This window comes from Haemorhous mexicanus, chromosome 10 (genome assembly GCF_027477595.1).
Source record: "Haemorhous mexicanus isolate bHaeMex1 chromosome 10, bHaeMex1.pri, whole genome shotgun sequence".
Classification (NCBI taxonomy): Eukaryota; Metazoa; Chordata; class Aves; order Passeriformes; family Fringillidae; genus Haemorhous; species Haemorhous mexicanus.
In genome coordinates, this window is record NC_082350.1 from 13112421 (window position 1) to 13125831 (window position 13411).

The 13411-nt window shown below is 38.1% G+C and overlaps 1 protein-coding gene across 4 annotated transcripts in view; it reads right to left on the reverse strand.

The window, feature by feature from the left end:
- Positions 1–299: 299 nt before the first annotated feature.
- The window catches only part of PLOD2 (procollagen-lysine,2-oxoglutarate 5-dioxygenase 2), a 47313-nt gene continuing 34201 nt past the window's right edge, over positions 300–13411 (reverse strand). For 2 of the 4 annotated variants that reach the window (XM_059855401.1, XM_059855404.1), the window contains 10 exons: positions 9787–9891; positions 9402–9527; positions 8075–8216; positions 6828–6890; positions 5406–5519; positions 4941–5006; positions 4359–4463; positions 2893–3039; positions 2547–2672; positions 300–1509 (listed from right to left, as the gene is read on the reverse strand). In XM_059855401.1, the coding sequence (XP_059711384.1) occupies positions 1354–1509; positions 2547–2672; positions 2893–3039; positions 4359–4463; positions 4941–5006; positions 5406–5519; positions 6828–6890; positions 8075–8216; positions 9402–9527; positions 9787–9891 (1150 nt within the window). In that variant the 3' untranslated portion in view covers positions 300–1353. The remainder of the gene's footprint in view (positions 1510–2546; positions 2673–2892; positions 3040–4358; positions 4464–4940; positions 5007–5405; positions 5520–6827; positions 6891–8074; positions 8217–9401; positions 9528–9786; positions 9892–13411) is intronic. The other 2 variants (XM_059855402.1, XM_059855403.1) reach the window with 2 other exon arrangements.

Below are 13411 nucleotides of genomic sequence, written 5' to 3' on the forward strand. Positions count from 1 at the left end.
TAAAGCTTCTTCAAAGATACCCAGTTAAAAAGTGAAGGACTGTTTAGATCATCAAAGAGCCTCCATATAAACACAAACCCAGGAACCATCACTCCTGCTGGGGCCCTTCTGAAGGTGTAATGCAAGGCTTGGTACACAGGCACTCACTGAAACAACTCCAATAGCAAGCAACCCAAAATCTAACATGCCCATCCTCCCACCTACAGATCATTAGGAAATATTTGTCAGTAAATCAGTATTTTAAGAACAATCACAAGTGCAAAGAAACTACCTGGTACAGTCAAGTAACAGCTGCTCCATTAATTTAAAATTACCCTTTATTTTTCTCAAGGTTTTCCAACACATCGTGCATTTTGGCACGGTAGACTTTGAGACAGTTAGCTTCAAGTTTCTTTAAATTACAAACAGTAGATACAGTAGGAATATTTTAAACCAATTTCTTCAAAATAAATGTCAAGTTAAGACCCTTAGCTTTAAAAGAGACTGCCACCATTTCATTTTCCTGATACAAAAATTCAAGTAATTTTAAGAGTAGAAAACTGTCCCTATAAAACATCCTATTAAAATTTACCAGCGTTCTGAAAATAAGCATCAAATTTCCAGTATCCATTGGGAGCAACTACACATTTAGAAAAATAACTCACTTTAAACAAAGGTCACTTGCTGAAGAAAAGTAAGCTTTCAACAGGATAAGTTCTCAGAACAAATGATAAAACATTTCCTCCTTAGGTAAAGGATTTCATCCTCGTTCCATCTCTGCAATTAATTTATTTTCTTCTTCTAAGGGTGTACATTTCAGTATTGAGAATGAATTAAGAGACCAGGCTACAGAGACACTTTCCCTTCAGTATAAACCAGCATATGGAATTATTGCTTACCAGAAACAACTGTAAACAAGATTCATTTGATTTTGTTTTTATGCTGTGACTTTCCTTTCTTTGGTTGGCACCAAATATACAGACCACCAAACTTTAGCTGTGTCACTTAACTGAGTGAAAACCACGATCAATTTTCCCGGTGATTTTGTATTTAGCATTCCTTGGGGTTTGGGTTTTTTCAACGAAGAAAAGGGTTCACTGTGCTTTTCCATTTTCTCTCCTTACCCACTCTTTAGGACAGCAGAATGGAAAAACAAGTAGGACATGTTTACTTTGGGATTCAAGGCTCAGAGCAGATATCAAGAAATCTCCAACATTATTAGAACATTTTCTGTTTTCCTCCTTTTAGCCCAAAGTACCTCTGCTGTGTAGTAACAGTAACTTAGTTTCTTTTATCACCATCTTCCAGAAGAGATCTATAAATAAATGTTTATGTAAAGAACACTGCTGTTGAAGAGGACAAAGAAAAATAAAATTAAGGATCAATAAATGATACTGCAATGTATCTTGTGCCATTCAGGATAGGAAGTCCTTCGTGTAAATGTGTAAGTCTTCCTGGGTGCATGAAGCTCCATCCTTTCCTGGGGGACTCAATGGAGCAGTTGTACCTAAGGAATTTACATCCACCTCCCTGTAGCAAAAACACAAACACAATAAATCCCAAACATTTAACTTGTGCTGTAATAAATTCCTTTTTATACATCCATTACTTCAAATAATTTGCTATTAATAGGCTGGGTTTTTTTCTTTTACCATCCCTTAGCAAGGTTGTTTTCATGCCACCATCTTTAGAGCATTAATTAACAGACAAGCATTTGCAATCAGATTTCCCCTTGTCTTGCTTCAGCATTCACTGGATAGCAACTCATTCAAGCAACAAATCTGACAAACAGATCTTCAATAACTTCACTATAGATTCCACCAGAGAAGCAAACTGTGTTCACAGGCCTTGTTTCAGTACTCCACCCCTGCCCAGGACAGCATTTAAAGGAATCTTGAATGAATTAATCTGGCTGCTGGTTTCACTCTGAAGGTGTGCTTTCTAAAATAAGTGTGCCAAGCATATTTATTGGTGTTAAGTACTATGAATGATAAAGGCTTACAAACACAACAGGTTAAATCTCTCTGTGAGTAAAAGTTGGATATTGTTGTCACTGCCCTGCCTAGCTCCACACTCTGGGGACTGTTTAATTTGAATCAATATCAGACTAGAAAAAAATTTAGCTCAGAAAAAACATAAATGACACAAGAGTTAAAAATTTTCATTCTGTGGCTGATCTAATAAAGAACCATTGAAAAAATTCTACAGAAAAGAAGGCACTTGAGTCAACTTGGCACAATTTAAACTCTTTTGAAAAACTGGTTTTCACTGTACAGAAATGAAGCATTTCAGAAATGTTCAAAATGAAATGACTAACATCTCCTAAGTGTTTCTCAAACCCCTTCTCTCCCACCATCTGAAACCAGTTGGCTCAATTCAGCCTGACTGCATCAACAGTTCTGGATCCTGGAGTTGAGCAAATTCAGTGCTTGTCAAAAAACCACAAGGCATAACACATCTCAATTTGTGATGTGCATCTTTTCCTTCTCAGCTGGGTCTCTAAGCATATGTGTTTAGCCTCTACTATTAGATACTCAAAGGATAACATTTTTAAGCCAGTAACTCACCTGGAAGTCCTCTCCTACTTTGTTGAGGGCGATGTTGATGGTGAAGGTAGAGGAGTCGTGGTGAGGTCTGAGCGAGCGCTGTCTGTCAGGGCTGTATTTCACAACAAAGTTCAGCAGAGCATAGCCCTGCAACAAAACACAAGCTGTGACCTGCCAAGTCACACACAGGATACTTGGGATTTTGTTTAAAGCCGAGTTAAAATAATAAATCAGCAACATTCATCTTTAACTACAGCTATGCCAGATATAAACTCTCAACCAATCCAAAGAGTATTTAAGTATTCATTAAAATACTTAAATTTTGTCCCACCATGGAGTAATTTCTGCAAAAGCTTTTAACCCATACCTTGGTATAATAGCCAGCAAAGACTTTTAGTGTTACTGGGGCAATGAACTCTCGTATGAAGTGCAGCCATTCATTATCCAGTCCTATTTGCTTCATATGAATGTCATCGGTTGGGACATTCTCATAACCTCCAGAAATGCGGCTGTCCTAGGGAAAACACCACAAACAGCTTGGAAACAGGAACAGGGCATGTTTCTGACATTTCAACAAATATTTTTTTGAAATCCACAGAATCACAGAACTGCAACAAAGCAACGTTTCAGGGGCTGTCTGTGCAGCAATTCCACAGATAAATGTCAAGGAAAAAAGTGTGCTGAGAGCAAAAACTCAAAGTTTTTACAGGATGAGCCAATATTCAGATGTGTCACTTGTAAATAAAAGGGCTTCTTGGGATAATAAGTTTTATTTATTGAGTTGCAGATGCAGCTGAAATTCTATCAGATCAAGAGACTGCAGGCCTCAACTTGACAGGGTAATATATGATGAAACAATTTGAAGATAAAAGTATGTTAAAATTCTTTCCAGAGGCTCCTACCTACATAATAATTATGACTATAGTTTTTCATGGTACCACATTTGTGAATAAGAGAAACACTCCTCTGATTTTAGTGGCAGTTAATAAATACCTTGAGTTCTCTGAGAATGTTGACACAATAGCTCATAACATTTTCAGGTAACTCAGGTCCTTAGGGGGACAAGTCTGACAAATCAGTACTTAAGAGGTAAATGAGTAAAACTTGTCTGAACAGTTATCAACAGCTATCCAAAATCAGCCTTGTGTAACTGTCAGGTACCTGCTACAGAGCTGCACCACTGTTAGTGTCTAACCTGCAGATTCAAAGTCTGCACTGGGTTTGTGTGGCACAGCTGGGGCAGCAGAGGGGCTGCAGGGCTGGCCTTTGTGAGAAGCTCCTGGAAACCTCCCCTGTGGAGCCAATGCCAGCCACTGCAAGACAGCTGCCACTGCCAAGGCTGAGCCCAGCAGCGACAGGGACAGCACCCCTGTGGTGGCAGTGCCTTTCAGAAAGGGGATAAGTGGGGGAAAGGTGTTTTTAAAATGTTGTTTCATCGCTCATTGTATTACCAATTGAACCAGAGCAGAAAGTAAACTAATTTCCTCAAACTGAGTCTGTTTTGCCCTGTGTTGGCTATTGAATGTCCTTATCTCTCAAGGCACTTTTTAGTTTTTACTTTCTCTCTCCTGTCCAGTTGAGGGCAGTGACAGAGTGACTTTGGTGGGTGCCTGGCATCCAGCCCGGGTCAGCACACCACAAAATTAATTGAGGCATTCTTCAATCTACTGAAGAAGCAGCTACATGGTAGACCAAACTTCATACCACAAAGCAGATGTTTCAGACCATTGGCAATTGTTGGGATGTTTGTTTGTTGCAGTACACTGTGACCTACTGTTGTAAAAGTCATTAAGATCTCTCATTAAGATTACGTTTATATAGGCTGACACTTACTTGGTGTTTTCCACCAGACCATTGCCCAAAATGTTCCATTTCTTCTACTAATTCATCACAGGCAGTGTCAGAAAATATGGGAAACCAAAACACATCTGGACAGGGCTACAAGAAAACCCCAAACAATTAAAAACTCAATTCTCAAGCACGTTCTCACAAAAGCAAAAACTGTGAGCTACATTCTAAGCCCTGACCCAGCACAAGAACGTGTCAGTGCACCCACACATTCTGTGCCTTATGGCTCTAACAGCCCTGGTCTTCCACATTTCAGGTTAGTATGGGAAAACAGCTTAAAACTTAACATTGCTTTACACAGAGAAAACTTATCCCAGCTTCTCAGAGAGGCAATGTTCATTAAATCACTGTCCCTAATTGTCACAGCTGACCATCCAACACAAGTGCTCTCTCCAGATCAGTTGCATAAAAGCAAGCAGCCTATATCAAATGGCAAAAATTCAGTTCTGATCCAAAACATCAAAAAACTGTTTAGTCACAGACCAAAGCAGCATTTGCATGGAAATATTTACTGCATACCAATTTATTATCAGTCACACGAATTTCTAAAAAACTACTTATACTCACCTGTTCTACTATGTTATCAGTGAATATCTTTGAGTAGTTTGGATTTATGTAAGTTTCCTTCCAATCCTAAAAAAAAATATTTAAAAATATTGCAACAGAACAATGACGTTTGCAAGTGATCAAAAATTATTTATACTCCATTCATTTGCTTTACTGAAAGCACCAGAAACGATTTAAAAATTTCTTCTTCTCAAACAAACTTACTCCCATCATGTCAAAAATCATGAAACCTGTTACCTCAGGGCCAAATCTCCAATTTCATGCTCTGGTCACCAGCTGGCTTGCTGATATGATATATTGTCATTTGCTTAAACGGGTAACAACACCTTTTAGCAGGTGATCAATATTTAGCACACAGTAAAGAAAAGTTCTCCACATAAAGCCTTTAACTTCACGTCCTTTATAATACATAAATTTATACTTTTTTAAAATGAAATAAATTTTTAGCAATAATTAGAAGCATACCACAGGATTCTCAAATATCTGCCAGAGGTCATTGTTGTAGTGGGAAGTATTGTAATTGGCTGTAGAAAGAAGTCTTCCAAATTCATGTCTGTTGGTAATGTACATGAAAACACCCTATGCCAATTAGAGAAAGCATCATTAGCAAAACTGTCCATCTTAGCAAAGCTTTAAAAAGGTTTTCGTGATTGTGCTTTTATCAAATATAATCACACATTTGTACACATATATTGTAAAAGTGCTTCCTAATTTTCAAAGGGTTGACTCTAATCACCAACTACTCTGCATAACTTCTTGTTTACAAGCATTTACTTGCATTTATTTTCCAAACACATTAAAACAAAACATTTATTGTTGAGAACATATGTAGAGTTATAGAAAGGAAAAAGCAGAGGAGTATTGGTTGATTTGCTTTCCAGAAAACTTAAGCAGACACACTGAAAGAATCTGATCTCAAACTGAACATGCTCACACACAACAAAACCAACATCTAGGGTTTAGTTTCAAATTCAAATCTGAAAGAATAAGCTAACAATCAAAGGGTTCATGAGAGTCAGAACAAGAAACTTATTTCAGAGTATTCACTACATGATCCATCTGGTGAATTGGCCTGAAATAAAAAGATATTGGCAAATACAGCACACAAGAATATTCAGATCAGCATCCAAAACAGCTGAGCACTCCTAAGTCTGTTCATGTAATTATATGCAAGATATCAAGTAAGATACAGCTTTATTATCAAGCTATTAACAGAAGGTATTAACAGTACTTTCTTGATTAGAAGTAGTAGCAGAAAATAGTATTTTTAAAAAGAAACTTAGGTTCTTTTTGGGATTTTTCTTAGTTTGTTTTTCAGACTAAAACTTTTTTTCTGAAATATTTGTGACTTTTGGATTTGCAGCAGATGAAGACTTTACCATTTGGGTACTTTGGTACTTCTGTCTATGTTTTTGTCTGAAAAAGAGTTAAACTGTTAGAAAGATAATGATTGTGTTAAACATGCCCAGTTCTGGGCACTTACCAAATCATAAAATATCTGCAGCAGGGAGAATAAGGAGGGCCTGGGTGAAAAAACCAGCTTAAAGTGACAATGTGGTCACTGAGGGGCTGGCAGAGCTACAAGTGATCTGAGCTTTACTCCTTCCTAGGACTGCTCCACCCACTTTAGCTACAGAAGCAGTGCCAGCACACCTTGACCTTACAAGCACTGAGAAACCCCCCTGAGGAAACAAAGAGCCTCTCTGAGATGCTTTCAGCTGGGCATGGAAAACCTGTCCCTGGCAAAAACCTGACCCTTAGCAGACTGAAGAGAAAGCCAGAGCAGTATTTCATCAGAGGAAGTGGACAGAGGAGGAGTATCTTCCTGTGGTAGAATGATACTGCATGTAACAATAACTAATTAATAAAAAACAAATAAAGCAACACCTTTGGGGCTCTGAGCATATGGAATGTTTCCGAAGAAGGGGAGTCTTTTTCCCTTTGTAAAGTCTAAAATGAAGGAGAATCATCACATCAGTTTTCTGACACAACCTCTTTCTCTTTTCCCAACTAGTTTTAGGTTTCCACAGGTACATCAGGGAAATAGCAGCCTTTGCCCAAAGCTGATATGCCTTTACAGACAACATGCATCTCCAAGCAAAGCTCTCCACACACATGTCAAAGCTGTTTCCACCAGCCCCTTCTTATCTGCTGCAGTACAGAAACAAGCACGTTCCAAACCCTCCTACAGCCCAGACTGGCAAGGAGGAAAAGAGGAAGCAATTTTCTCATGAGCCAGTCAGATTAGTTTAATGAGCACATGGAAAGCACAGGTTTTGCAGGAACTGATGCTGAGGAGGTTTGAATACAACAGGACTGGACGGGGATGTTCTGAAGAATCAGTAAACAGAGGAGATCATGCCTTGTTATGAGGGAATAAAAAAAATTAATACTTGCCAACTTTTCTTGTTCAATTCAGCAAAAATATTTTTCAATGCTATAGTGTCTGGAAATAGGTCTGGTTTAGGTCTGATTTGTCTCTGTGCTGAAACTAGTGTAAATATCAGTAGAAATATGGATTTACAGATTCATAACTTTACAGTACAAATAAGTTCTCTCAATACTTCCAGGTTAACACAAGTAGCATTTATCTGACACAGTTTTAGTCTTTCTAGAAAAATTAACGAGTAATTCATGCTCCCTAAGAAGATTTCTTAAATCACCTAGGCTTTTTATTTAACACTGCCCATCTTTAGTTCCAATATATATCTACTTAATAAAAAATGGCAAAATATTCCAACTTTGTCTGCTGGAATAAAAATGTGCACAAGAGAGATGATCCAAATGCATTGGTAAATTTTAAGTCATACACAGCAGAGCAGTTGAGCCCTCTTTCATCTACTGAGGTTGTGCCAAGGAGAAAGGTATTTTAACCTCAACAGAAATGTTCAGGGAATTTAACTAGAAAACACCATGCACTCATTGCATCAGTGCATTGGCCTTGAAAAAAACCTCTGTTCTCCACAATTTAAAATAATATACCTGAAGAGTTTTATCACACAAAAATTGGCCAGTACTTTGAGTTAGAAGTAAAATATAACATCCAAGATCAATCAAGTGAAGCAGTCTCTGAGTACAGCAGGACACAAGGAAATGTGTGTATTTGAAAGCAAGCTGTGGCAGGTACACCTTACCATCTCCCTGGCATTCCTGCAGAGGGCCATATCAGGATCCAGCTTATCACGCATGAAGTAGTTCTTTTCTTTCATCTCAGATCTCAGAGTCTGTCCCTTAATTAAATATATATTAGCCATATAAGGGATATTCCATACTCCTCTGTTGAAAATAAGAAAAAGAAAAACCAACACAAAAATAGTTTAAAGCTATGAAAACTAATTTGTTGCCTATTGTATTAAATCAGCATCTCTGTATTTGCTGACAAGACTAAGCAAGTTGCAAGGAGAAGAAGCTGAAAGGTTCCCAAGACACTTGGAAAACTACATCTGGACATCTCAAAAGTAGGCGTAGGCAGTAATTCAATTTTTTATGAAATACTGTTATAAAAATATTGCAAGGTCAAATTCTCTGTGGAATTTTAACTACACATGTACTTCATGTTTCCATAGTTAATGCCATCAGCCAAACTCTCTTTTAATATTATTTTACAATACCAGATGGAGAAAGTAACTCCAAAACAGATTTTTAAATGAGTTTAAAGACTTCACACAGCTGGTCTGACCTGCTCACACAAATACCCACAGAGCAGAGCAGGCCATGTATTTATGTGAGTTGGGCCAATATCAACACAAAAGCATTGCTTTCAAAATGCTCCCTCTGCAGATTCCCCCCCTCTCGGTGCCACAAGCACATCTTTTAGTACAGCAGGACTGAAAACAAGCCAGCCCTATTAAAGCAGTCTGTTTCAGACCCTTTTGTTCTTCCACAGCAAGGAAAAGGCATCCCCATATGGAACAGTCAAGCTTAGAACAACTTATATTTAGGGGAGGGATAAGCCCAGAAGTTTATCCTTGACACAAGTATTGCTGAAGAACTCCTCAAGATATACGTGACATCATATCCAGGATGAAACACACAAAGAAGTTGTAGCTGTTGCATGGATTAAGCATTTGCCCCAAGGAGATGACAAAGTCATTTAATGAATACAACAACCACTCCTTCTGCCTGAGGTTCCAGGGATGCAGAGTTTTGGGTTTGCTATTTGTTTATCTTGCCTTTTTCTGTACTGTACACTGGTAGACACCAGAGTCCAGTTCCATCAGACAGGTACCAGTAATGGCTGTGCCCAGACCTAACCCCAGCTCATCACATTAAACACTTTGCTTCTTTTTCAAGTTGTGAGTGGGAACAAACAAGTGAATTTCTATGAAACAGAAATCACAAAACAATATACCTAACCTCATCTCTCCAGGAGTAATGCCATACTCACATATCTTCATGCAATATGTTGCTAATAACCATCCTGGGTGCCCTGCCTTGGACAATTAGTTTGCAGTTACTTACACTCTGTTCCCTTGGACAATGTCCACATAATCTTCTGATCGAGCATAATAACCATCAGGGCTCAGAGCACCCCAGAAATTGGACCAAAGCTTCCCGTGGCGAGTTACTAGTGGAGCAATTATCTTCCTGTGAAGTGACATATTGAATAAGAAAACATGAAAATCTGAAATTGAAATTCACATCAGGAATTGCTGTTTGACAGGAACAAAATGCTTTGTGAATTGCTGGCACCCGAGCCTGTTATGAACTATGGCAATGAAATACCACAAGTAAACAAAGAGGATTTAACTCTGCAACAACAAACAGGATCTTATTTTCTCAGGACAGACCCCAGAGAATCCTTTCAATTTAGAGGAAATTCTACAGAATAAGAGATTTACTATACCTGTTCTGTTCTATCAGTATTCTTAAAGTTTTTGGGTTTGTCAGCACGACATCTGCATCTATGCTTAAGTAATATTCACATGTTTTATCCTGGCGACAAAGGTCCCTAAAAAGACAAAAAAGAATTATTAACTCATGTTAATAAGACTGTCCACATGGACACATGTCCAGAAAAAATTCACAAACAAAACAGACAAAAAGATTTAAAAAAAAACCCCAAAGTACAAGTAAGAACAGAACTGATTCATTGCATTAAAAGTCCTCTGCAGCACAGTATTGTAAAGAAAGGTGTCTTTAGACTACAGCAGTTTCATTAACTAGAAGATTAAAATACATGGATTAGAGGCCTTCTATTTTTCTTTTAATTAACTAACTGGCCTTTAGCCTTTACCAAGTTCAGTAATACCTTCTACAAATTGTCTTAATAGAAAATGGGGCAGGGGGAACATGCCATTAATTTATATAGCTGGGTATCAGTACAATCACTTAAGAGTGAAGTATGACCTTATTTAGGAAGCTCCTCTAGCAAGTGGCTGCAATGCTGTCTTTGGAAAAAGATTCCACAGATACAATCTGAATGGTAACTGAAACTATATGGAGAGTGTAAGACAAAAACTTATAAACTTTTATAAAGAAACATATATTTCAAGATCTTTTCTTTGTCTTTTTGACCTACAAGTACAACAAATTGGTAAAGAGAAATGTAAACCAATTGCAAAGGCAGTGAATGAATATCTCCATACACTATTTCTATCAGTTGTGATTTTGATCTCAGAAGAATAAACTGCACAAATTCCCATGGCTTGAAGAGAAAGACAAAGAAAACACATTCTACTGTAAATATGAAAGATACACAGACTATGTTTGTAGGCTTCTGGAAGGGTGGACTTGCTAGGTGCCATGGTTTGAGGGGAAATGAGGTTTTTTTTTGGTATAGTGAATTCAGCTTTCCTATGGCATCAGAATAATAGGAGATTATTAGGAAATAGGAAATTAAATATACTTTTAGAGAAGGTGGAACAATTTCCTCAAGTCAATACTACAGCAATAGCTTCCTATCATACAGGTGGCATTATTGAATTTGTCTATTTTCCCATTTTCCCTGTTTTAATTCCACCATAACAGCTTGAAACATTATCTTAATTCTTGTTTTAAAACATCTACAATCAGTGCTTTAGTTCAAGTTTCACTTGAGTTGATTATTGTGACTGTTTTCTGCAAAGGCAAAGCTCTCTGTCACTTCAAAAGATGTGACAAAGGGTGCATGTGACAGGTTACATACAAGTCAAGGAAAGGGCTGCCATGGCTTCCTGCCTGCTCTTCTTGCATCCCCCTCCAACTCTAGCACTAATCTTCCATCAGAATTACTACTAATCAACCCCTTCTGGGTCTTTCTGTTCAAAATTTCTTCTGCTCAAAGGACTCAAGAGGTATGACTTTGTTAGAATCACAGTGGAAGGCAGAGCTTCCTCATTCCATAACTTTAAGCACTCCTTCCTCTTCAAGCTTGATCACTAAAGATCTGGCAATAATTTCAGAAAAAAATTTAAAATACCCATATGTCAGAAATGATCTTCCCACTGCTGCTGGAATCACTGTGTTTGAACACACACCCAGTTTACATCCCTGGTCAGTCTCTGGGCTTGCCTTATCTGACATCTTTTACAGACATTTTTATGACAGAAATCCCTTAATCAGCACCTTCTCACATAATGGCCCCAGTTGAAACCAGCAGGTTTTATTTTGGCTATACAGGGCCCTGCAGTTCAGTCTTTGTGGTATTTTCCTTTAGCAATCATCCTGTTCAAAGCTTTACAACCACTGAACACAAGTCACATGTAGACTTATCATTGGCTTAATCACAACTATTAACAGTAACCTGACTGTTATACTGCACTTGGCATTAGATGTGAAATTTCTTCCAAAAACATTCAGCTCCTTTATCCTTATTCTAGTGAGGAAAATAGACCTGAGACCTGATCCTAGTGCAGGGCTCCAGCCACAACACTTGCCAGCACTACCCCAAAAGCAGGTAAACCCTCTGCTGCTGACAAAAACACGAACAGATTTCTTTTTTTTAATTATAAAAATGTGATAAAGTGGAACAAATTTATATTTAGTTATAGGCAAATATACCTGGAAAATTAATACATAATAGCAAAATGCATCATCCTTTAAATTTTGTCTTTTCTTCTGCCCCCATCCCTTCTAAATCCAGAGCCAGAAAATTCTATTCCAACTGGTGCCATGTGCTTAGTGTTAGAAACCCTCCTCAGTCACACAATAATCCAAACCACAAAATACTAAATTAAAAGATTTGGTCTAAGTCACACTCAGTCATTCAGTACTCTACTGAGAACTCTCTGAAAGTATTCCTGTCCTAAACAGTCAGGAAATTTCAAGGTTACTATTCTGACTTATTTTTTCCTCCTTATTTCCTTCTCTGCAGTGTTGAAGACTGGATCACCACATGGCAGAACTTCTATTTCACATTTGACATGGTGGCTTGTATCTGAAAATGCTGGAAGAATGAAGTTTTGCCATTTGGTGATCCTTTGCACTTTAAGGTCACTAACAAAAATCCCCCAAAACACCACAGGTTTCACATGGAGGGAAAGAAAGTGATACAAGTTCAGTCAAAATTAATAAAGCAAGCACATTGACCAGAAATTAATGCATCTTCTCTTTAGGCTTTCTGTGTTGGCCATTAGCTTTGCCCAAGGAAATAAATGCAACCCTTTATATTCCCATGCTTTAGAGTGTTACATTCTCACAGTCCATGCTAACTCTCCAGATGTAGAAATTCCAGATGTGAAACTATTTGTATGCCTATCCAGGTCACTCCAAGGAGCAGATGGAAAGTGCTTTCTGGCAAAGCTCATGTGTAAAATGCTTCCTTATCTACATTCAAAGGCTAAACTCTTCAATCTACTTGCTTTCCACCCCACCTGCTCTGAAGTGAGACCAAATGGTGAAAAGAAAGGTGTGTCCTTGTACACCACTTAGAGCAATTTCAGTGCAGCAATTAACAACAATTCAGAAGAAAGCCAGGATTTTTGGTTGGCAGTGTGAAGTGAAGCTCAGCGGATCAGTTTAAAGTGTTTTGCAATCAGAGTGATGTCTGACTGAGTTTACAAACCACAAGTCCATCTGGAACAGTGACCTCATCTGAAAATGGGAGAATGTCACAGCTCTTCCCTTCATCACACTTTCCACTGAGATAGTCCAAGGGTCTGCTTGTCTGGTTGTGACAGAGACATACTGTACACCCAATTTCTCTACCATTGAGCCATCTTTCTTTTTTTTAGACATAGTTTGAACTTGCAATTAATCAAGTTATCATTTTCAGACCTCTCAGTGTGGAAATACAATTCCAAATACGGACTGAAAGCCCACAGGGAGGACACTTAAATCATTTGACAGACCTCTGAAAGAAAAGGTGTTCCAGATACAAGTCTGCAACCAAAAGCCTGGGTGACATCTCCTGCCATTTAGGGTTACATTTTGCATCTCTCCAGACAGCCACAATGTGCACATTCCCACTGAAAAGCTGAGATAAATGACATTTTTAATAAAGTTTTGGAAAATTCCTACCCTGTTCTGTTACTAATATTTTCGAGGGAGGA